Source organism: Neodiprion virginianus, chromosome 1 (assembly GCF_021901495.1).
Source record: "Neodiprion virginianus isolate iyNeoVirg1 chromosome 1, iyNeoVirg1.1, whole genome shotgun sequence".
Lineage (NCBI taxonomy): Eukaryota > Metazoa > Arthropoda > Insecta > Hymenoptera > Diprionidae > Neodiprion > Neodiprion virginianus.
In genome coordinates, this window is record NC_060877.1 from 25957459 (window position 1) to 25984534 (window position 27076).

The 27076-nt window shown below is 40.7% G+C and overlaps 1 protein-coding gene across 2 annotated transcripts in view; it reads right to left on the reverse strand.

The window, feature by feature from the left end:
• LOC124305241 (probable G-protein coupled receptor CG31760) overlaps positions 1-27076 on the reverse strand; it is a 141434-nt gene that overhangs the window by 55252 nt on the left and 59106 nt on the right. For both annotated transcript variants that reach the window (XM_046764423.1, XM_046764433.1), the window contains exons 3-4: positions 25569-25752; positions 530-653 (exon numbers count right to left, since the gene is read on the reverse strand). In XM_046764423.1, the coding sequence (XP_046620379.1) occupies positions 530-653; positions 25569-25752 (308 nt within the window). The remainder of the gene's footprint in view (positions 1-529; positions 654-25568; positions 25753-27076) is intronic.

Genomic DNA, 27076 nt, shown 5'->3' on the forward strand with positions numbered 1-27076 from the left:
AAAAAGAGTCTAGTAAATCCATGTTAGCCAATCGATCGATGCACCTTCTGCTAGTTATCGAGTCCGCAGCTCGACGTCTGTTACACCGAAAAAATCCATGACCTCCGAGTTTGGGAAAAAGTATATGAGAGAATGGTCCCGTAGCCAAGATTAGCCAGAGTCGCCGGGAGTTGGAGTGGATTAGGCGAGCCAAGCTTGATTAAAACAAATGTTATTTATCGCGGCATGTGCCCGGCATTCGAAACCAAATTGTGCTCCCTCCACTTGTTACACGATTTATTAATCCCAGCCTACCTACGTGGCTGCAGAAGAAGAGCGCAAGGTGAGGATTTATCCCTTTTTATCTAGCCGTGTAACTTAATTCCTCGTATTGAACGCTGCTCTCTCATTGCTTCCGACAATTCCTGCAAATTGGTCATCGAAGGACGAGGATTTTCTACGCGATACAAGCGATAAAAAAAAATGAATGACAACCATCCACAAACGAAGGAAAAGGGAAAGGAAACTATGGGACATCGCTTCGCCTCACCTCGGTTGTTCGTTTTTTGCACTTATCACTGGCGGCGAAAATGTTGAGCTGCGTCGATCCAGGGGGAAGAGGGCACTGATCAATATCAACTCTCCGCAAGTCGATGTCGATTCCACTTGTGCCCCTGTAACAAGAAACGAAAAAAAACTTATTTGAATACGGCAGAAGCAACGGAAAAGGAAGTTTGATTATTTAAGAGTAGCAGAAATCCTGCGGAGTTTCATGTAATATGGAGAAAAAAAACCGACGAAAGAATATACGTAAAACAGCATTCCTGGAATTTGATTTGAAACTGCATTGAGTCGTTGCGCAAAAATGTCCCATTTCTTATTTTCATCCATCAGACCGAGGCTACCTCGAAAACATCTCTTGCGGTGTTACACTTTTTCTCAAAATCAGATTGCGAGACTCGCGAAATGTCAATTCTCCAAGGATCACGTCTAGTCGGTATGCGATACTGTTTTCATATTCTGTGGGTATGAAATTCAAGAACACGGTGCTCTGGACCGTGAGAGTAAATTTTTTTAGAAGACAAATATCAACGAATAAACGATTGACAAATATAATTGCAGGACAATTCACGTATTTTCGGAAAACGATATGCTTAGAAAAATAAATAGCGTTGAAGCAGTTTCTTTTTTTCGTATGAAATCCACTCAGCAGAGATTGGATATTATTTTTCCTTTAAAATACTCGCTCACCCGATGAGTATCGACAAATTATTAATCATCCAAAGTTTTCGTACATGAAAATGAAAAGTTCCATGTATCAAATGCAGTGTTCAAATAGCTGTCGCGGATGTGCTTCCCGAGAGACTCTTGACACACTTGAATGATCTTAAAGCTGAGCACCTACCACTTGCCTTGCTTTAAATTCACTCTAACGCGGTAGCAAGAATATTTGATCAATTGGTAAAATTCTCTAACGAGATTCTTCTCTTCCATGCTGCTTGCCAAATGACAATGAAGTGAGTAAAAGAAAAAAAAAACAAGTTGAATACTTAATTATAATAAACTTAATCACTTAGAATGATTTCTTTGCGAAAAACTCATATCGGTATTACTACAGAAAATATCTTCGCAAATGATCGAAATAACGTCGAGCAAAGTTTCGCCAAGAATATTTAATCTCGAATGTAAGTTTGTGAATCGTTTTTACGTCACGATTGCAATATTGCAATGTTTTGCGTGAATTCGAATTGAAGCTTATAAAATTGTCGAAGACTGGAAGCCGCTTTATTGCCCTGTTATTTCGCCTGTTTCTTTATTAGTAATTCTTGTATTTTATTAATACACTCTTGGCTTTATATCCATATATGTTCGTGTCAATTGTCTTTACGCCATTTCTTAATCTTTTTTACGTACGCTCGTAACGCTCTCGCAATTGAACATTATAAATATACATTGTGTCATATGATCGGAAATTTTATTCATTAAATCGTTTCTTTTTTGGTTACTCCGTCCCTGACGAGTCTACTCTGATTAATCTAACCTTGTTTTATAATTTGGGCTTTTCTTTATGTTTCCCGCAAATTGCCTTGTACCTTTCCATTCGATTGAATAAATAAACCGTCACATTCTTCAGACACGAGTTTGCTGAAATTAATTTCCCGTTTTCGACGGAATCTTTTCAAACTAAGTAATCACTCTTTTTTGTAATCTATTTAGTTTCCCAAACTCTCTATCTCCCTTTCATTACTTCTCCTTCTCTCTTACTCCGTAAATACACGGGCTCTAAATCGCTCGACAAACTTTCCGGAACGTAAAAGTCCGGCTGACTATTCTACAACGCTGCAAGTTCTAAAACAAGGAGTTTAAAGTTTGCACTGCGGAATGCTTGACTGGATAGCAAGTAAAAGAAAGAAAAAAAAAAACCGAATGGTTTTCTTTGCCCAGAGATGTCTCTTCCGGGGCGAATTTGTTCCTGTTATACAGTTGGTTCCGCCTCGCTATCCTAGAAAAGTTCAAAAACCCAAAATACCGTGATGCGAGTAATAACATTATCGCCAAGACGATTGACTTGATGTCCGATCGGTAATATTAATAGATCAACGAATCAACGGGTACAGCTTGCTTATATTGTAGACATTATACGGAACCCACGGGAGACTGAAATTTCAGGAAGAAAAATGGTTCTCTCGTCTAAATGGACAAAGTGACGGTTGCGCGTCAAGTATCAGGGGATAAAATGCGAAAATTGGCAATCCGATGTTATCGATCAAAACTTAACTGATCCGTTGGCTGTAAGTTGATACGTTTCGAACCGTCGAAGGAACGGCGAGAGGAAGAAAACGGAAAATGACTGATTGACACTAATTGGAAAGTGAACGAGACCTTGACAGGTTCGAGGAACAAACCAAAGGCGTGTGCTTACTGCTCGAAAGTTGAACGAGAAGAGCTCATCGAGTACGGGACTATGTGGCTGGGACACATATATACATATACATTATACATGTATATATAATATAAGATAAAGGTATGCAGACCACGTCACCCATTCGTCTAATAAATTGGACTTTGGAGGGATAATCTTCTTAACGAGTAAGAATATGGAAATATCTCCGCAGAGGTACATCAGGGGTTATTCATATAACAAACTATGTACCTAGGTATTTTATTTTAGTTCCAGTTTCCGCACCCGATTAAATTACCGACCCTGTACGTATTTGCTCGACTTATCCCCCCCCCGTATTCTCGGGCATTAACAACTCTTGAGAGAATTTTTATTGTCCTCACCTTGACTACAAGTTTCGCAGGACGCACAAGGGAAAACTTGCCCCAGAAAGTAGCGTCGAGCTAAGGACGAATTGGAGCTTCAGCTGTAGGCGGCAGGAACGGTGCCGGCAGCAGCTTAATGGCCTCCTGTTATTAACGAGGCCTCGTAATGAGATGAAGATAAGAATAGCGAAACGGGGGAGGGAAGCGGCGGGTTGGGACAATGTTTAACCATGTTTTCGGCGAAACTGCGTCTAGTAGGTACCCAGTGCTTCTCGAATTTCGTTACACCCTCGGGCAAACTATTAGATTTCAATGATACAACACGAGACGTGATTCGACGTCAGACTTTATATAACAGCGCAGACGTCGACCGAATCCGAACCTGACAATTTCATCGACACCCTTAAATGAGGCTAACGAAGTTGAATTCCTCTGACAAGAAATTCAACATCACTTTCAGTTAATTCCTAAAATTGAGACAGACGAATCTAACTCTACACTTGACGATAGATTAAACCTCGTGTAATTGAATTTCAAAGTACTGTAAGCACGAGATTCCCAACCGAGATAGACTACGAAATACCCTGCCACTGTAACATTTGGAAAAGCAGGCGAGTAGTTTACTCTTGAATTTTGAAATCTAATCAGCGTGCGGCCTGCCGATGCATGAAGTATGAACAATGCGTTGAATCTCTGTACAAACGTATAACGGCATTCGATAAGACATCAAGTGGTTGACGAGATTGACGAGCTAGACGTCGATGCCCTCCAAGGGGTGCCGATAGCAATTTTTTGAAGGTACAGACTGACTTACGTATTAACGTATCACCTTTTTTCATTTTTCTTGGAAGTTAAAGTAGAAACGATAAGAAAAAGAAAATCTCAAACCTCCATTTTAATGTATGATAATGCATAGACGTATAATGTATGATTTTATATCAATTATCGAATCACTTCTGTAGTTTAACGTCGTTGTGAAGACGATGCGATTTTCACCCTGACATAATATTTCGTTCTAGTTACAAATGAAAATTCATTTTTTCACTTCGGCGTATCGCTCCAATGAAACAACTACGTAATTATTCGTCAAATTCTTCCGATCGGTAATGAAAATTACTACTCGATACCGACCATATTACGCGATAACTGAAAATTGCGATAACAAGAGATTCCTAAATGTTTCCAACCATAAAAAATGCATGGAAATTTTTTGTTCCAAAGAATTTCATCGATAAAACCAATTTTGTAAAGTGAAGAAGAAGAATTTTGTCTCTCAAGTGCCTGATCACTGCGGTTATTCTACAGGAAATTTTTTCTTACTACATCACTCGCTTTTTTTCGCCGAAAAGTAAATTAGTCAACAATATTTCCACCGCGATTCTAACAACCGGTAGGATCATGTTCGCGGCGATAGGTTAAAGAAACGATAAGCGCCTCTCGCGTAGATAATCATCGTTTTTCACACAGCATAATGATACACGGTGTCCGTTTAACAATGCCGCAAGAACAAGCCTCGATTTAAAATAGAGCGGCATCAACCAACGGGGGGGGGGGTTCCTTACAGACCTCGTATACATACCTATGCGTAACAGACGTTTTCACGTTTATAGCGCCCAAGTCGTAAATTCCTAAGCGACGGAGCTCGCCTGTCAAAATAGTTATTACAATCTTAAGTTACGCTTGAGTGAATTCCTCGGAAGAAAATCTTTCTCAAAAGCATACGCCGCACCGTCTTCCTTGCGGTTCCTAATTTACTTCCCCAGAATTCGTTCTTTCTTCTCTTCTCGTCGTTGAATATCAGATATTCCCACATAATAAGAAAGGAAGAGAAAACCGTCGGAGTTGTTCTAACTTCTAAAAATTGTGACACGACATTCTTGTTTTACCGAATGCAGGCGGGTTTCGCGAAGCCACTCGGATGTTCGTCGTCTCTGCCTTCGAACCCACAGCAATTTTCTCATCGCGAGGTAATTTACATCGGGCCGTGACTCTAATACAATATCAACGACACTGCAACACCTGGATATCCTCGACCTCGCTTGCAATACTTCTTGAAAACTCTTTAACAAGTTATACATCGCAGCTGGTTGCAGACGTAGTTTGAACCCCAGTGGCCTTCGACGTACTTAGTTTGTGGTAAAACTTTCCCAACCGATATACAGGTATGTACGGTGGTAGGTTAGACGGATTCGAGGAAATGCAGTGCCTGCGGAAATCCAAGCCTCTACCTGCGTATTCTCGGTGCACCCCTTAAGTTCTCCTTAAAACTTGTCAAAGTTCATTCGACGCTGGGACCCTCGTGTTCCTTTTATCATTCACTGGTCGTTTGAACGCGGGCTAACCCAAAAGTTCTGGCACTTCTATTTTTTTTTATGCAAAAGTATTCCCTGAAGTTTAAATATTGAGAAATATATGTATATATCTGTATATTTTTTTTTTCGAAATCGGATAGCAAGCTGTTCTAATTTTGAAAATTGTTAAACAATTAAATTGGTCTTTTCAAGAAAATTCGTTTCCCGAAAGTCAATAAGTCTTTAGATGGAAAATTAATGCAGGGTAACGAAAAACGTGAGAAAACTGACCTCGATCGATAGAAAATTGACAAAAACTTACCCTTTCATTGGAAGCGCTTGCAGTGACCAGATGTATTGTTCGAAAAATTATTCTGTCACGAGTAAAAAATTATTTGAACAAGGTACAATAAAACCGAAATGCCTCCGCGTCAAGGTGATTCAACACAAGTTCGAGTTCAACTTGAAGTGAATCAACCTCTGTCGATTAAAGGTGTGATTTGAAATTACAAAGAGACGCGTAACTGAACAGAGAATTGCACTCCGAGATAAAAGCTTTCCTTTCTATTAATTATGTATCCTTCCTTCCCCCCGGTTCGTCCGCTTGTGTACACCTTCAAACCCTCTCACTCGGATTAGAAAATCTTGAGAGAAAACTGGTTCGTAGAAAAGACATTGATCTCGCCCGCACATTGAGGGAGAATCTTTTATTCAATGAAGAAAGAAGAGGGAAGAAAGTGAACGGAAAAACTGAAAGGACGGAAGCAAGTCGATTGAAGTGGAGATGAAAAAAAATCAATCTCACCCGAAGTAACGGGATTTCACTAATGATTGCAGTATCATGTGTATACGGAAGAGGCTTACGGTTACATCCGCGAGTCAGTAATAAACTGACGAACAGACGCGACTTATTTCGTTAAATCCGAATATAATTGCCAATCCGAGGGTCGGTATGTTATAGGTATAAATTAACCACCTGCGGTGTGATTACGTTCGTCGGGATTGAATTCGCAATTTAATAATACAGCAACACTTGGCTGTTAATAATGTTATTCGTTTATTTTTAACGATGGCAATCGGTGATCGCACAAAATCTATATTACATAGATTGACGCCAACCTGAATAGTAGGGTGTATCGAAAAACCACATTTTTCGAATTTCGACAAAGTCTAGTGTGGAAAATTTCCATCTTGATAGAAAAAATAAAGTGATTTCAAGGAGAACATTTTTGGATAATATTTTCAAATTGAGCAAACGGTTTTTAATTTGGGAATTTCCTTAATACAGCCTTAAACGCCATATTTGGCCATTTGGCGGCAATTTAGAAGGGGGGAGGGGGGGGGGGGGGGGGGAGGCAGGTACCGGAAGAGGGGAAACGGGGTAGACCAGTTGAATTCCGATTTCACTCCCCTACAGCTATCTTTTGAAAAAAAATGTACCGGTATTGACTTGTCTTGTTTTCCTTACTTTATTCAAAAAAATTTGACTGTATTAAGGAAATTCTCAAATTTAAATACGTTTTCTCGAGTTGAAAATATGAACGAAAATGTTCTCCTCGAAATCGCTGTATTTTTTCGTCAAGACCGAAATTTTCCACACCAGTCGGTGGCGAAATTCGAAAAACATGCTTCTTCGACACACTCTATCGAATACCCCAACGATGGCTGTATCGTCGGCGGAGCCACGCGACGATGCACGCTAGTTTCATTATAAATCCCTGAAACGTGGAAATCCCGGGGATCCATAAAACCCGAACGCCTGCTAAAGCCTTGCGACACGAGCCTTGGCACGACCGACTTTATCCCGGATTCATTTTCCCATTGTGAATGGTAAAACAGGCTGTCAAACGTACCCCGGGATTTCCACGGCTTCGCGCTGGTTTCGCCAATATACGTGATCAACAAATATACATATGTACGTATGCATACATACACGTACAATATATACGTACAGCTATACAGAATACGTATGCGGAAATTTTTGTACAAGCAGAGAAAAATATGTGATACGCATAAAAATTCATAACCCATATGCATATAACATGATTCGCACTCGGATGTAGAAGCTTCGCCAAAATTACACTATGTAAATTCCGGCTCTGGATGCCTTACACATAACTTGAGCACAGACGACTGGGGGCAACGAATTGAATAATAATCGTTATTTTACTGTGGAAACGACGAAGGTACGTTAAAAAGATACGAGCGAAACTTGACGAAAGTAAATCATAGTCGGAATGACATCTTATGCTACGCGCCTGCTTGTTATCCTTCCAAAAGAACAACAAAATTAACACAACGAAAATTAACGATAACCCTCTAACTTTCGCGAAGGCGTTAGCTCGTCAAATCAAAATTGCGTATTTGAAACATACGTGAATTAGTACGTATAACCGATTCTGTCACTGCGAAAAATAAATTGTGCCAAATGGAGAAACGAACGACTCAGAAAAGAAAAAGAAGAGAGAAGAAAAAAACAGAAGATTTCACAGACGGGCGAATATCGATCGAATCTATAACTTACGAACGAATTTCAATACGTGAATATAGAAGGGTTGAGACCAAGATGAAGAGTATAGGTACGAGCTTTATTAGACAATCTAATATTACGTGAATAAAGTGCGGTGTAAGTCGCAACGCGTCTTAACCCTTTCAGTCACAGTGAGATGCTCAGCCTTAGTCTTATCACAGTTTACTTATCATCGACATTACAGAATCATCGAATTTTAACAGTTTTTTCGATTTTACATCAGCCATATTGAAGCCACCATCTTGTATTTAGAAATGATCAAATTCTGTAATCAGCGACCGCAAAAATCCTCGAGTAACAAAATTCAGGCCAAAATATCGAGTTGAAAAATGTAAGACCGAAAGGGTTAAGAATACCGACTAACCGTGCCTCGCATTGTTAGCCATAACTACGTGTTGGCCATGTATTCCAGTACTATACACACCGACGCTTGGAAGTCTGCTTAAAAACCCGTATGAATTAACCTTGGTCGTTGAATAATATTAAGCAGGCCGGTTGCGGCACTTGACTTACCTGCATCGCCATTCTGATTTCACAGGGTGTTAGACGATTACGGGAACTGTTCTCACCAATTAGCGATAATCCCCAGGCTAAACCCTCCATTTTGAGGACTTCCTATTTTCCTCCGCGTATCTAATTATTGCCGACTTCCAGCCCCGAGTTGCTGATTCGATGATTATCACCTCCCGCAGGTTATATATACCGACGACGAGATAACTCGCCGATTGCACGGGAGGATCAACGAAAATGATAGATACGAGTGTGGAGGAAGTTTTAGAGATACTGGCGACAGAGTTAAGTTGTATATAAACAGTTATTATTATCGGTATACCAAAATAAGTCACGCTCACCCCGCAAATATTCCCTGTCATCGAGACGTAACCTTGACTTCGATTAGGGAATATAACAACATCATTCCAATCGCGATTCTTGCACGATAGTAAGACACTCTCTGCGCTATCGTTACCCGCCTGTTTGCAAGCTCTACTGAATATGGGTACCCGGCAAATGTTTGACATCGGAGTATTGTTTGCCGATACTTCTCGACGAACAAGTGTGCGCGATGCGCAAACAAATATGTCTCTATATTGCACTCAGCTATGCCGGTTCGTGCGGATTATACACGGAGGCACGTACCTACATGGTTACGAACCGGCGCTCCGATACATTTCCAACATAGTCCATATGTACGCGGTATTAACGTGTTTGATACCTGCAGAGGTATCCTCGGGGCAACGTGTTTCACACCGCAGCACTGCGTTTCCCACAGTTTCAAACCAATCCGAGACTCAAAGGCATTTGACGCAGCAAATCCGTTAGCTCGAATCAATCCGTTTTGTAATAAATTTCAACATATTTTTGCCACTTTGGCGACGTTTTTTTTTTTCACCGTACAACTCAATCTGCTTTTGAACCATACATTTCCTTGGATTCGACAATGAAACAGAGCTATCGATCTGTTTCTGTGAAATCAGGTGCAAACAGCTGGTCATTATTCGAATATCTATCCCAAAGTAAAACCAACCACCTTACTTTTTTTCACAAAGTTCTCAACGAGCCGTTAAAACGTAACGTACCTAACGTGTTTCGGTGAGATTGCAAACTCCTTATGAGATCCCATTAGCTTTTGGTATCGGTAAATCTTCAACGAAGACTTCACGCTTCTCCGACAGACTGTTTGCTTTACAGATCGGCTAGCAGATATTTCCACGAAATCTGTACCGACCGTTTGACGTCAACAGCAAGACCTGCCACCAAGGGACTAATCGAATTTGAATGTAGGTTAATTTGAACGTCGCCGATCTCATCTACAGAGTGAATTTTAGCAGGGGTCTCGTTGCGCATTTGCGTGTTGATTTTTGGAGTGTAACACGCCTGTAGCTCTAAACCCTAAATAGCACTGGACCGGAAATCTGTGTACCTTAGGTAGACGAGTTGTACCGGAAGGTAGTATACATACACCGTCAATTTCTCCCGAAACAGACCCTGTACACGTGTGCACGGAGGATCTTTTTCAAAAGACGTTCACGGTTGTAAAGAGTATGCCAGCTCGATTAAAAATACCAACATTTGACGCCATCCAATTCGTCTTCGATTACGCTATCAGCTCTGTTCGTATCCAAAGTATGTGTACATGTTCCGTATCTAAAACCAGACGTTTCTTGTAAAATCTGAAAGATGGCACACTCCACAAGTAGACCCATTACAGCATCATTTTTTCTCCTCTAAATCCCTAAAAGATGCATATAATAAACATTTTCTTATGTCTCTCTTCGTTTCTGAGATATTCGCCTGAGGGGTATTAAAACCGACCACCCTGTATATGATCACGATGAATGAAACTCGAGATATGATGTGAAACTTTCGACGACAAACATGAAGGAACATCAAAGGCGAAAAGGATTTTCTCACTTTATTATGAATTCAACGTCTGCGGTACGAGAGACATATTTCATAGCTACGATGCCAACTTTCACACACGTATGTCATGTATAAGGTAGAAGGTACATCAAGAAGTGCGCGTTATGAATTTGGGTTCAGAGGAATGAGGGGAAAAGGTATTTTCATTTTTCTCTCTTTTTTCCTCGACCTATGATACACGATACGAAATCCTCTCAAACAAATTCTTAACAAGGTCTCAGTGCGATATGTTTGGTATATATATATATACAAAATATATATATATATATGTATGTATAAATATGTATGCAATGTATACCCTCAAGCCCGTACATCGAAGTTAGATATTATTTTCCATCTGCGTTCTTCGTGGCCATGGCAACCCAGTTCAATAAATCTACAAGGCCCCGACGACTTACCTTCAATTTTATTTTCTATTTTTTTCATAGCTCTCATTAGTAAGGATATTTCGAAGTGACGCGAAGTTGAGGTATCGAGTCACCAGCGATGCACACACGAATCCGAAATGTTGTTCACCCTCTTGATACTGTATCGTCATCAAAATATAAAAACATGAACAATTGTCCGGTAGATTTTCTTATTTCCTCTTCCAGTGATATAACCTTCGCAGTCCAACAGACTTATCTCAAACCGAGCCTCTGAGCTCCTCTCGAGATTCTGCCGGAATGAATTTCGGCCGTTCATACATGGAATAAAGCGACGTCGTAGATCCTCCTCGGAGAAATAACTTCAACTATACACTGTGCAGCGGTAGACATGTTATTCAAGAATGAAGCGGAAAGCTCGAAATAAAAATTTCCCAAGATTTTATCTCTCGTAACGGATTATTAAAATCAGTCTCCGACGACTCGCCCCAAAAGTTACCTCTGCAGGCTTCCCTCGAGATATATTTAATTCGCAGAATTATTTTCCAAGAACGATGGCTTCTCTCAGCGAAAACGAAGTTATATACAATAGCAAACACCGCCCCTCACTTTATCCCTGATAAACCAGCCTCCCGACTGCTTTGCAGCGTCGAATACCATTTTAAATGTGGCTGAGAAAGTCCATCGTTCGACAGGAATGCGAGGCGTCAAATTAGACGTGGGTAACGGTGGGTGAAAAAGTGGCATTTAATAAACGTTCGAACAGTGAAATTGCGCTTTGTCTAGACTCATCAAGTCGCTTTCGATCATCGTCATCGTCTTATAATGTCCCAAGTCTCCCCTCGCCGTTATTTACGTCAACATTGTTCTGATCAACCGTGACGCGATTTTGAATCTTCGTCTTATTATGATTTCAATATAATGGTACGCCAGAATTAAATCGTCTCTCTCTCTAACTTGAGAAAACCTTCAACTGCAAAAAAAAAAAAAAAAAAAAACCCATTTGTTCCCTGGCGACTTACACTAAACGCATTCTTTCCATCATTAGCTCGGATGGCAGGCTATAACATCTCCGATTAAGCACAAAGACACGGTATAAAAACCATCGATAAGCCTCAGACTAACAAACAACGTTCGAAATGGCCATAACGCTCCCCATAATGCTGCCGCATGTAGTTGCTAATAAACGTTTCTTCGCGTGCCTGTATTACCTCCGAGAATTTAGCAGAGATTTTTCGAGGTCTGAATCCATATCCTCCTCAACCCCAAATGAGTAAATATCGTTATCGACATAGTTTCGCATTAAATTTACGTGTACGATTTGAAATGAATATTAATTCAAAAGATTTTCCGTCCCTTCATTCGCAATCAATTTGAATTAATCTTTACATGACGATCAACGATTGTACAACGCATTGTAATACTGTGTGTAATTATTTCGCCAACAATAAAAAAAAAAAAAGCCTGAATACCTACTGATTTACTCTCGTTGTTTAACTTGCAGAGAATGTAATTGTTTCATTTACGTAACGAAACGTTTCGCACGGATTAAAAGTGCTTCCCGGATCTCCGTAAATCATTATAATACGGTGTGGCATAAATTCGTACAACGTGCTCCGCAAGCCACCTGAGCAATGCGATACCGTGAAAGACTTAAAATCTGAAGCATCTGTTTTCGCAAGTCGCCGCGTTAATTATGCTGATAAAAATCATGCGTAAACAACATTGCCGTAAGACAGCCTGTGTACGTGTATATTGGTTTTCAGTCGACGCGTTACGGCGTTTACGACGTTATTATAGCGCCGTTAAACTTCACCAAGCTGCCTTGAATCATGCCTCGAGCAACTCAGGCGTTGATGGTTACTTTTTACTGCAAAACGTCTAGATAAATACTAAGCGTAAGAGAACAAAAACTTTTCTCTAGCCGCTGCAAGAGAACAAAGCTAGTTTTTTCAGCTTTGTACATCGATACCTGAATCAACGTGCAAACTATTCGTTGCTCCAAAATGTCGGCTCATGTCTCACGGAGGTTCTTCTCCGTGTGTTTGCAGAAATCTGGAACTGACAATGCCCCTCTTTATTTTACTCTTGGACCCACTTTCGGTATTCGCGCGGTATATAATACACGTATATATGTATATACCTTATACATCTACCGAAATATCAACCGAGGCTCGATTTAAAAAGTTTCTCCTGTAAAATTCACCGACGCGGTAAAGTTTCGGACACTTTTCTAATCGATGACCTTTTTTCCTCGAATCCCAGCTAAGAATTCTCAGTAAATTATCTTCAGACTTAGAAACCATGAATGCGTTGGTCAGCCTAAGAAAGGACGCTGGAAATGCGTGGCTCAATTTTCCTCAATTTCATCAATCGCAGTAACCGTAGAAAACGATTTTTTACTGACGAAATAATAACAAGATCACGCATCGAAAACAATCATTTTTTAATGTAAACGTCAAGTACACCTTGCCAAAATTACAAGAATTATTTTAATTATTTCCGACTCACGGACTGCAAGCAGTTTCCACGCAAATAAAATTTGCGAAGCGTTAATTGGCGTCAGGTTGAAACAAGCCCAGACGCCCGTTTTCCTCCCTCGAAATTCAGGCGTCCTTTTCGCAACAGAAGTGAATTCACGACAAAGTAAAAAAGGAATAATGTAAATGACTTCTCTAGATGGTACCAAAGCATCGAGCATGAAATACTTATACGATTCCTTTTCAAGCGTCACTGCTTGTTTGATGTACCCTTAGACACATTTTCAGAAGTATCTTTTTGCCCGAGTGTTACGCTGACAAAGTTTCTCTGAAGTTCGAGGTTAAAGGCCGGAGGTTCGCACAATCGTCAAAGTCTGTCGAGTGTATACAATATACATTAGCGTGTCTCTTATTTAGGGTGTTGACGATTTTTTTTCCGTCTCATCCCCCCATATCAACTTCAAATAATTCAAAAACAATTGCCTAATTTTGTCAGGTTCTTAGCTCACTCTAACACGTGCCATCAAGAGGATGGATTTCCCCATTTAAAATACACGAGTTTCGGACACATTTTCAGTGCATATTTTATTGTAAGAGTAATGAAGTTGAAAAAAAACCCGTAACTGCGAGTCTTCAGTGAGCACTACTGATATTATCTGAGAAAAAATTCACATCATCGTACCGGACAATCTAGACGAATTCCACACCCTCTGAATAAAAAAGAATTAAATTTCGAGTTCAGAGTTGTTGTAATTATCTGAAAAAATTAGGTGATTGTTTTTGAATTATTTGAAGTTGATTTAGAGCGTGAGATAGAAAAAAATCGTCAACACCCTGAATAAAGGACACCCTAATATACATGTATATGTAATATAAAACGTCTAACGTGAGGAAGAGCTTTCGAGCAGTGCGTTAATTCGATGGCCAGACTGGTAGCTTCGATAATTACCGACTATGTTTATCCTTGCGTCGTAGACGAATGAAATTCCGAGCTGATATAGTCCCCGAATCCCCAAGACATATCTGCAGCCTGTAAAGTGGACAAATTCACGCCCGGCTTGACGCCAAAGAGAAGTGGATCCAATCGAGCTGCCGTGAATTGCTGTTTTCTGAAGCATGAACTGAAGCCTGCAAGCTCGATTTGCGTGTTTCAAGAATCGACTGCATTGTCGGGTATCCGATGAAAGCTCTTAAAGTTTAATACTGAAGCTCACTAGACGATGAACTGATCGCGAAACCTTTTGGGCGAGCTTTTTTTTATTTTGCCTCAATTATTCCAACCGAGACGACTTGTGATATATTTTGAAATGGTACGTTTACTGAAAAGCAAAATCTCCTGGACCATTCTGTGCTCAACGCGCGATTTATTTAAACTAATTCACAGATCCTAATTCAAAGTACGATCAGGTGAAACTCAGAGGCTGTCAGATTTAGAGACAATCAGATTAAAATCGAATGTATCGGGATAAAAAAAAATTAGATCAACCGCTGCTTCGACTGAAGTATTTTGGTCTTCGGTCGTTTAGAATATATACATCAGATACATGTATAGATCTCATATGTACATCGTATAAACGTAAAATCATTATCTTACCTGCGATCGATCTGGAAACTTTTTAATAAATAAACGATCAAACGCTTTGCGAAAGAGAAATGTCGGGAGCACGCTGAATTCAGCTTTATACGAGAAGGCTTAGACACAAGCGCTTGGATGTTTTATTCTCTTACGATTGAGTAATCCGTAAATTGCAAAGAATGTACGAGGGTTGAAACTGATAAAGAAATTCACACCCCTTGGGACGAAATATTCCATCGGAATAATTAATCAATAATACCGGCCAGTCGCCGGAGGCTGTCTACACCTATTTAGTCAGCTGTCTTTCGTGAAAACTTTATCGTTCAAATAATATCATGCATCCAGTCGAAAGCCCGAAGATCGATGGATCCTTTTCTTTCCTATCTCGAACTCCACCCTCGCAACTGTCGCCTCTCGCGTGACGTATTGGCTCGACGACAGGCATCGGAACGCGACGAACACTCATATCACAGCAAGGATCGGTTTGCGCGAGGTGATCAAAATGCGAAATGATGAACGGCTGGGGCAAAACGAGGAAAAAGCAAAACCTGCCAGAGTTCGGAGGTTAAACGAGGGTGGTGTTATACGGAAGTTACGGGGTATTAATTGCGACACGTAGCGCATGCATGCATGCATGTACGTACGTACGGGCAATAATTCACCCCAGCGTAAAACGTTTAAAGTTGTCGTGGCGAACGATGCTTGCTTCGAATTAATTATACTTTACCGTTTTCTACTTGCACCGCAGAGCCGAGAAGGCGACCCGCAGCTTGCGCAAGCTCGTGTAACAAGTTAATAAAACAATTATGAAAAGAGTAATTACAGCTGGGCGTAGTGCAGAGATGGTGCTGGTACAACAAGTTACGAATGACACAAGCAATCCTACGCCTCGTTTAAAGACGTGCTTAAGTTCCCTCGTTATAGGCTTTGCCAAGTTTGAAAGAAAGTCGATTTCAGGTTCAACGCTTATCACCACCCCTGGTACTAATTCCGAAAGTAGTCGTTTACTCAAGTCTCCGATTAACTTTAAGCCAAGTTTCGTGTTAAGAAATCGATGGTCCTTTATCTCTTTTCTTCTCACTCCCTGTGCTATATACTTATACACAACGGAAGGAAAAACACTTGATCAAACTGTTGAATAAAACAAGATACATTTTATACAATGGATACGAAACCTTGAACGGTGGAAAAAAAAATATCAAAAGTATAATACTGTGTTCCAGGTATCCCAGGAAAATTACAAACCGATATTTCAACTCCGCGAGCGACGAATCACTTCTCTTTCTAAGTATTGAAAACCGGGATACAATATATCGCGTCAACAGTGTGCATTATACACGGGTACATGAATTAATGAAACGATTTTATATAAAAAAGGAACAAGAAAATTATACATTATACGAAAAAAGGAACGTTTCATTCAATATTCATATTCTCACAAAGAATACACGTATATACGTATTACGTATGTTCACGAAATTGAGTAAACAAAAAATGTAATTTGCCGGCAGTGCCTTGCTCGAAAACAAGTTAAAAATCCTCTTCGTACCAGTTTCGAATAAAATTCTATGAATGGCGTAAAATCCTGCGGTGAATTTGAATTGTAACATTTCTCGTATAAATCTAAGCTCAAAGATAGACCATAGGTATAATCACCGCGAACCGTCAAGAAAACATCTCAAAGTAAAGACGCCGGTGGTGAGATGCGATCTTTTCAAATTTCACACCCATTAAGCAACAATTATTAAGGTCAGTAATAAAACTCGTTAATAGCACCCTCCGCAGGCCGGATGGCTGCTGCCTGTAAATTTAACGAGGATAGATAAAGCGAAGGAACATCAGAGTTATGAATTATCGCATATTCCGAGTAATTATAGTCGGGGGGGAGGGATTTACTGTAGTAATTCTCACCGGCGTGATGTGACTAGAAGCAGACTGCCTGCCGATACGCCTAACGCCTGCAAGATTTTACGATTGTCGCACAGTGAGTAATTTTCCCGGTCAACGGATTCTCTCGAAAACTATACGATCGTATACATATACGACTGCAGGGCTGCCTCGTATTTGTCGTAGCAAACAATGCAGAGCGCTGTCTAGCCGGCCGTAATACCAACACGTGCGCAACGGCTCATAACGAGGACCAAAACCTCTCGTGATAGTTTAACGTCCGTGGGGACCGAACGCGATTGGTCAAGTTTCATCTCAAGTATTCCGCCTCCCCCCCCCCCCTCCGGGATAAACGGGACGACAGAAGGTCCCCCGAATCCAGGATCCGCACACGCGCCGCTTGATTACTTCGGCCATACTCGAACGCTGGTCAAAGTATCCTTCGTTCTTCCCCCCTTTTCCATACCTATAAGCTTCGGCTTTCCCGAAATAATTGTTCGAATGTACAGAGCCGAAGTACCGATCGACCGGCCTCGTAATCGCGACCCGAAAGCTGCGTCATATAATTATCCTTGGAGAGTTGAAACAGTGAGACCAATTTAACGACGTAGTCGCGGTTCGCGGTGAATATAAAAAAGCTCTCTGCGTTCGTTTTCGCGCGAAGCGATTAATCAATTTCAACGATGTTAACGCAGACTAGGCGGCCGAGTATGACAAGTCAATCCGGAGAGTGAACTTGGTTGATTGTAGGCTCGAAGAAAGGCCACCGTGGAAAGTCACGACCCTTCGGCTTCGAGGGTTGGCGGTGAGGCGAATGCCGTCGCCTTGTTTGCCACGGTATCACGGATGTTTGCCGAAACGATATCGCAAATTAAATTATTCAAAAGTCAGGTTTGTCACGTAACGTGGTACAGAATTAATTCGTTGGGTCCGACTGCAGGCGAGGCAGTGACGATTGTGGTCGGGCAAGGGTTTTCGGACTTTTGTTTGACTTCGTGGCTTCTTCTATGCAAACAGCACCGCGGTCGTCTCCGGCGCAGGGGTCTCGAGTCGAGTAGCCCCGTCCGAATTTCTACCCCCTGACAAGAGATCCCGTATAAATTACTCCTGCTAAACACGATTTTCTCAAATCAATATTTGCCGCCCGCGTCGTCTCGGCCGAGTATACAGTCAATTTAATTGCATCATCGTTTCTGCACGTCTTACCATCGGAGTATCCATCACTAACCCCCCTCTCTCCCCCATTATGCCCGCCAACTCCATCACTCTCTATCTCTGTCTCTCTCTCCTTTCCCCTCTCTGTACAATATAATAAATCGTCCGAACGATTTCCGGATGAGGAAATCGGCAACGATCGCTGCGAGAGTTGAAGGGTATTAAAATGCCGGATACTGCTCAGGATCATCCATCAACGTTTCAGGAAACGGAGAGACGGAAAAGATAAAAGAAACGTACGGTGTGATTGATCTGAAGACAAAAAACAGATGGCGGTGGAGATATATCGTCGCTGAATTTGAGTCGCCGAGTTACGGCCGACTTCGCCGTTGCGAGATAAACGCCAAAAACCGTGTAATTTTCATGTAACATGCGAAATGTATAGCATCGTACGTTCTAAACTGAACAAAATTCGCATGTATTTGGGGATATTTTGGTATACCTCGAAGCCTAAGCCCTCTCTACATTTCCGCTGGGTTACGCGTGTCCGATATCCATCCACGCGACAAGAATCGTTTGAAGAATATTTTCATACAAGACAAGATGTACGGATGAACTTTCGGAAGAATGATATTTGATCACAGAGAGTAGTAACTTTCCGTCGATAACGCGTTTCCGCTTCGCTACCGATTCACCGGTAAACTGTGAAATCAGGCTTCTCGATACCCCGGAAGCCCTTCGTCGTAAGATCAGGAGTCATCTTCCAAAGAGAATATCAAACGGACTGACTACAGGCCGATTCTTGAATACATCCATACAAGCAAGGCCTGTTTGCTCTAGTTGAATAATTTTGCGGCACCGTCCGATCATCCGGTGGATGATGAAAGGCGGTCGAATATAAAGCGTAACCGATCCGTCATTCCGATCCATCCCCTGAATTAGTCAAGGGAAGCGTATAGACACGAGCTGCAGAACGAACAGCTGAGTTGGTTATTCTCGAAGCGCATGACGGAGTTCAAAGCGTCGCGACGTCGCCGACGGGGTGGTAAAGTACATTAGGGAAGAGCGAAGCCGAGATGGCTCGTGCTCTAGCCGCTACCCCGGTGAAGAGGGCTCTCTTCCAATAATCTCCCTCACTTGGCATTGTCCGCCATCTTTGACCGAACCCCCCGCGACGCCACCGGCGGACCATTATCGAGTGTGCCGGATTAAAGGTCCGTTTCCACTTTATGACTCGGAGTTTTTCTCAGTCACGGTGATCGCGGTGCACGCTTCGAATTACCTTTGAAAGATCGCACCGTCCGACCGAGACGTCGATCTTTGTTCGAATTTTCACGACGCCGGGAACATTTCCGACCGCATTTATTAACCGATACGCAGCGGCTAGGTCTGGCGTTGCAGCCTGATGCACCGCATCCGTGATTGTAATTAAATTTGTTACAGTGATGAGGAACTCTGGTATCCTGGGACATCACCGCGGGGAGTAAAAGAGGCCACGTTCCATCGTATATGACAGAAATAAACTTCATTATTTTACTACGGAACAAACCAACGCAGCTGATGCAATGAAAATTGAATATAGTAAATAAACCTTGTACGGCACGTTTGTGTAATATACCCGCAGTATAATTTAATTAGGTAATATAAATGTCATTAGGTACATACTCTCTTTGCAGAGCAAATAATGAAGGGTAAAATCTTTTTTCAGGCAGACTGTTTTTTACGCCGTCATTTTTCGATCATACTAAAATTACGTTATCGTTACGTAATTGTGATAAAAAAAAGTAATCTTGCGTATGAAACTGAAAGCCTAGCTAGCGAAAATTTCTCCAATATGGCCGGGAAACGGAAGAGAATTCGTCGTCAAAAAATCTCAGAGCGAATGTAAACTCGCTGGATGAGAAGAAAGTACAATCGAAAACTTTTTCCTTTCTTTTTATATTCGCTTCAGACCTTTCTTCGCCCTTATGTATTTCAAGCTTCCCTTGATCCTTTCATTTTGCTTCTCTTCCATATCCTGAAAAGGTTAGAAAAGCGGCACAGCTTCGCGGAAGACGAAGCCGCCATCACCGATTCGTGGCTATCGGTGGTAGTTTATGTATACATCTATATATATATGACGTTCTTCGAAGGACCAACCGCGTTGAATCTTGGAACTCGATTCAATTTCGTACCGATAAAGAAGCTCGCTGTCCTTTTCACTCCGACGAATGAAACTTTCCTCGGTCTCTCATCGTGCCCAGATGTTACACCCGAGGGAACGACATCCCTCAATCCTTAGCCTGCACCAGTCACCGGTCTTCTTCATACTTTGCCTATAATAGACTCCGCGATTCTCCTCGAACCATACGGGGTTAATAAACCCCGTTTTGTACATGACAACGTGCAAAGAATGTTTCCAACGTCATCTCCGGGCGATTTCCTTTCCTAAAAGTAACCTCGTAATCCTCCCCTCAGCCCTTCGTCGCCTGCACGAAATTACAGCCAACGGCAACAAGACGTTTTCCAAACTTAATTCTCATTTTTATTACAATTATTCTCCCCTTTTTACTGCTCCGTCTTATTCTTTTTCTTCTCCTCATCAAAATTCTCTTTCCATTATTACACTCGTATCTTGACACGTCATATACGTATATAAATATATACGCGTCGTGCATTAAATTGTTACGCCTTCGGTGTTTAATTCGCGATATTGAAGGTAAGTGTACCAGTTACGGACCCTGTCCCAATTATTGACCTTTTTTGATTGTGTATCTGTTTGATACTTAGTTCCAAGATTGCCAAAAAATAAATTTATAGTGTCTAACCCTCTGGCGATTCACGATTTGTGTCGTGAATTTATAATTTTTGAAAATAGAAGAGTCAATAATTGGGTCTAAAGGTATCAATAACCGGTACGCTTACCTTGCATCTGTATAAGATGGTCACTTTACGCGTAGTCAATAATCACAATGAGTGAAAACTGTTCCGATACAATTTTTCAACGCAACGACAGGTTTCCTCTATTTCTGGGCAATGATTCAGAGCGTCTCGCTGCGGAAAAGAGGAGAATTTTAAAACAAGACGAACGCGTGGCAAAATCCTCGAGCACACTTGAGCGTGGCAAACAAGTTGAGCAGAACATTCAGATCTTCTTTTATTGCCGGACGACAGGAATGGCTACAAGTTGGTTGCGAGAACGTCACGGTTGAAAATGGGACAACTCTAAAAGCTAACTGGATGCCTGGGTCATGGACACAACTCGTGTTCAATCTCGTGACTCTGGCTCTTTTCCACTCTTGATCGTTTGTTCGTCCGTTCGTTCCGCGGTCTCGATGTGATTGCACACTGCCGTTGTGCGGGAAAAGCTCGTGAATTCTCATATCGTACACACGTATAATCGAACATCTGCAAAAATCCGGGAACACCGAAGTGTTCGTCGCTAGCCAAATGCCACTCCGGACTCGACACACGCAGATACCGTAATAAAAGTTGAGCGAATTATCGGTAATTCGCATCCGTCGAAAGTGCAACAAAAAGGGTTTTTCCCGTTTCCATATAATATGGATGGTGCGGAGTGCACGTACCCGATCCAACTTGGGTTATAACCACTCGCCACAATTTCGTCGATATAGGTATACAGTTGTGTTTACTGTTCGGTAAGTTCTTGTTATACCCTGCAGCGTGTCTTAGTACCTGCAGAGCGATATAGTCATGCCGAAAGATCGGTGGGGCGTTATTTGGGTCAATGCCGTACGATGTTGATCGATGTGTGCTACGAATTGAGATTGATTTATTTATTTAACAGCCGCACTTGACGTGATAGACACGGAAATAATCCATCTCAAGAAGTATACCGTTAGCGAATGAGATCGTATAATTAACAGACGCCAAGGACTGCACGTCCAAGTTTTACGGATATTTAGTGTACGTAATACCTACCGATTAAGTAACGTGCCCGAAATTAATGGCTTGTGGATTAATAATTGAAATCACTTGGATGTACGGATCGGTTGGCAAATTAAAAAGCACCAATGCAAATGCTTGACAGATTGTATAATTCCAACTTGAAAAGAATGAAAATTTACTAAAGATTATTTTTTTCGAAAACTCGATTATGAAAAACATACGACATGCGAGGAATAATTTCAAGCCCTCGTCCAATTTTGCTCGTCGACTCTAATTCAGTTATGAAAACGCATTTCAACCGCAAAGCAAAGCCTGCGCAAATAGAGTGATAGTCGAGGAAAATACGTTTATGTGAAAAGTTAATTCTTTGTAAAATATAAGCTGTACGACCGTGTTCCATACAAATCGTGTCTTCAGTGAAGCTTTACCTTTGCGCGGTTGACAGATTGACACAGGAAAAGGGGAGGCGTGGGAGGTAAATATAATGATGAAAAGCAATTTCAAAGCTGGCTGTAACATCAAAGCAGCTGTGAACGTATGGACGAATCAGACTGCAAAATCAGTGCGGACGTATTTTATGTAGGACCAAAAAATTCATTCCCTAGCTGCAAGGCGTATCGTACAAGTTATCGGCGAATGGGATAAGAAAAAAAAATCGAAACTCATAGACGAGGTGTTTCCTGATGAATACGTTTCCCTGCCTGACGAAAACAAATTTATCAGATTTAAAAACATAATAAATAATAATGTTAATTTACTCGGTTTCGTGAAATCTTGCACACAAAATTATAATCCTTATTAAACCTTACGAGATCTTTTCTTGTAATTACAATACAACAAGTTATTCAATTAAATTCAGGAAACTTCTTTCATTCATAAAAATGAATTATTTGCGGGATGCTAACAGAATATTTTACCGAACAAAAAATATTATGAATTCACTCAAACGGAAAGAAATTTAATTAAAGCAATTAACATTTATTGCCTCAGCAGCCCGAAATGAATTCATTTTATTGTACCAACTGGAATTTTTTAAATCCAACCCAATACTTCTTTGTTTCACAGTAACAAGTAAACAACAATTTCATCGAAACAAAATTTAATCGAATTAAGCGTGCCGTTGCACTGTATCAACAAAATGCAAATAAATGGAATTTTTTTCCTCAGTGTATATGTATGCAAATTAAAACAATCTGCCTACCACAATTTTACCCGAAAGATGTCACGTATTACACGTATTATACGTATACTTACTATATATAGTTATATATATATATTATTTTTCGCATACGATGAAATGTATAAGTTACAAGCCTGCGAGTGAGATTAAAAAAAAAAAGACGCCCCCACATTAATTTTCCTCCTCCCCAAAATCTGGACCGAAGCAGAAAATACTCTTTTCTTTCAAAGTCACACGTTTTATAGTAATTGTAGGAAGAGGAAACAATACGCCTGTGAAAGTTTGAGCTCTTAATATTGACATTTAGTGGTTCCTGAACGCCGTTTTTTAATTAACAATTTGATTAAGACGGGAAAATTTAGTTCTAGTTTCATTTTGAATTTTGCAGCTTAGTAATAACGTAGCTGGAATAATAGGACTACGTGGATCGGGTGATGCAAGAAAAACGTAAGGAGATTGAGAAAAGAGGAAGAGGTTGAGAGCCGCTTGACGTCACCACATCGTCCAGCATTAGCTGTTTTTTGTATTTTTCTAAATTTTTTCTCCATCACCTCATTGCTTACTCTTCTCGGAATCGTCTTTAGTATACCTATAACTTTACGGTATTAGGTATACCGCAAGACCGCGACGTAGAGTTTATGTTCCATAATTCACGAAGCTCTCACTTTTTACTCTGTATTCCTCCTTACTGCCTCTGGCGAATAAATAATAGAATGGTCACTATACGTGGGAGTAGTGATACTATGAGAGTTCTGGATACAGATTCCTGTTACCGACACTTACTGACATCCTACCCAGACTCAAACCCTTTTTTACACGTAACTGTCACAAAATAACAAAATATCCAAAACTTCATTGAAATTTGATACTACGAGGGTCACACAAGACGTTAAACGGTTTGTCTGATCCAAGTATCCTGTATAAATATTTCTCATTTATTTTACTCTCACCACCTTCGCATCAATAACCGTTAACGTCGCGCTTTGGAAAGTCGGTATAGATATATAATAAATATAAATACACCATAGTGTAACTATAACTTGACGAATTACGTGCGAAGTTCATGATCAGCAGTTTACGTCGCCACCACCGAGCAACGACAAATTATTTCGGTGTAAAATTCGACTGTGCAGTTATCGAGGACAGATCTTGACGTTAAATAATGGAAAACTCGCGAAATTCTCCATCCCGAAAAGTGGTGTTCACGTCGAGAAAATATATGGTAGAATAAAAAAAAAAAAAAGAAAGAAAAAGAAAAAATTGGCGAACGAAATTGGGCAAGGTCTGAGTGAGAATGATTTGGGTGTGGGAAAATACGAGACATGTGCACGTGAAGAAGGAGATTAATCGAAAACAAGATGGCGCCCACAGCGCAAATGAACTCGGTGGTTCAATTCCACTAGTCTATAATAGAGAATCAGCGGAACATCTGTTCCTCTCGATGCAGCTCTAGATTAAAAACTGATCAACTCGACTATTCTATAGCTGACAGAGACTTCGACCTCGCCGTTTACAACAAGGCAAGAAAATGAACCACCTCTCCAGGAAAAGTTCGCGGGATCTATTCTTTCCTCGCAATTAAAATGAAAACTTTCCAGTAAGGATCGAAAGAAGTATACGATAAACAAAATCGACTTCCAGGAAAACGCCAAGAGTATACGGTAACGTTATAATTCGATAGCGGGTAAAGGAAGCTCGCATCGGTAAAAGTATTATAAGAGAAAAATAAAAACAAGCCGTGAAAATAGTTTTTTCGAAGTTTTAAAAGAAAAATTCTGAAAAACAAAAAATTAATAACATTTTTTTCAAATAAATATATAAACTGAGAAAAACGTAACCGCTTATTTGAAAAACCAGCAAAAAATATAGACGGTAAAACATTGAAAATCGATTCTCATTCCCGGTAGAATCGGAAGTTCAATTTGAACGGGACATGGCATATTTTCAAGCCCATCATTTCGTGGTAAAATCCTGCGAGCTTCGAATTTTTTTGAACAGACCGACGTACCGACATCCAAACCGACGTTTTTCTAAAAATCTATTTTTCGGATTCCAGAGGTACGAAAACGTAGAGGCTCGTTGAAATTAGAAAACGTCGCTTTAGATCGGAACCAATACTTTTCTTACATCGCCAAAGGTGATGAAAAGTAAAAAACAAAAACCACCAAGGCATTATTCCATTCCACTATAACACGTCCGAATACGTGATTCGAACTACCGAACCTTACTAACGCCAAGGTGAATATCGACCGATGAATCTGGCTATGCAGATCGCGTAGATGCGCAAAAATAATCCCCGTGATCGATTTATCGGAGATTTGTGCAGCGTTAACGAAGCACAGAGACGATACATCGACCGGCTAAGTGATGCCAAGGGTTTTGCCGATAAAGTAAACGTGTATAATTTTCCCCGGGGCGAAGACGGTCCATTTGTGTAGGGTCGTTTCGCGCAATCGTGACTTCCGGCTGCAAAAGGCGTACGTAACTACGTATACGGCGCGCAGGGGTGAATAGGTGGAAAAGTAAGAGGCGTGCAGGAAAGTACGTACTTGAAAAAGTACGTGTCGTTGGCATATCCAAAGAAGGGCACCGTGTACGTGAGCATCCAGATGTTGCCGCCCCCGCAGTCGTAGTAGGGCTTTGACCACCGGCCATCCTCGTACTTGACGGTCAGAATTTCATCCTCGACGCGAACCGTGTGAGCGCTCTCGTTGTGGGTGTACGTATGGAAGCCTGCAACAAATCGTTATTATTTATCTGCAATAATCTATGTGTTCTGTAATACACTGAGAGAAGTTTTTAGTTCCGGTTACCGCTCGGTCCTTAACTATTTTCATTTTTAACCGCAATCGAAAGATTTAGTTCTAGGTACAAAATGAAAATTAGCTGTGAAGCTGTTATCAGAAAGTCTAGTATCCGTTACTATTCTTTCTCATTACGATCACTGTTACTATATTTTCTTGCAACTGTTGGGAGAATTTAATGCTTGTACGACGATAAATTGACATTAAAGCCTTGTTCAACTAAAAAAGTACAGTCAACCGAACAGACTGATTTTGCGTCGCAATTACCAAAAACGGATCGACAATAGCGCAAAATGGTTACGCGTACCTCGTTTTTCGTAATTCCAACAATATTCCAACAATATAAAATTTTTTAACGATACCTGTTTTACTCAATTTGTCTAGTTACTATGACAAATGAAATTTTTATCAGTGTATATTCGAAAAGAAAAAATCGAAAAGATTTTAAGACCATGTTAAAATCCTTGCGAGTCTCCGTATAATTTTCTGTCATTTTGAAAAATATTGAAAGTGACCAAAAAATTCGAAGATTAATCGCTTCTAAAAAATCGGGTGATTGTATATAAGAATACCGTGCCATATACCGAAACTGAAACAAAATGTGGACCGGCAACCGTCCGACATGAAACTCAAAAGTGAAACCCGCGCATAGAATTTCTCATACATACATTTTCGCTTTAAATTTCCACTTCGGACAATTTTATGAATTTATTGCCTCGCCGTGATATATTTCAAGAAAATATAACGAGTATCGTTGAAACTCCATACGTCAACTTCATTCGTCACATTGTAATTCGACGGAGGTTAGGGTAGGTTATACAACTCGAATCGCGTTTTAAAGAGAGAAAAAGAAAATGAAAAAAAAAAAAAAAAACGTACCCGGATTCCCAATGGGCGTCATTCACCACGGGTAGGTATATATTTTTAAACTACCTTCTAATGGGTGTTTCAGCGCAAAATATCCACCGCGCTGAAACGAGGGTGGTAATCGGAATTCATTGTCGGTGTTAAATACCCGAAAGTGCACGCAGGACGGTCGGTTTCATATCGTCCAACCCCGCACAGTTCACGGTCCAAAAAAATACCGGGTAATTATCGAGCTAAAGATATCCCAGCGGACATGCATGATGTTTATCAACACCGAAATAGTAGCTAATTCACAACTTTCTGACAAAAGAAAAAATACATGGCATCGACACGACGATACCGTATGTGTTGCGATTAGCGATGAGTGGTTATTGGGAAAAAGTGGT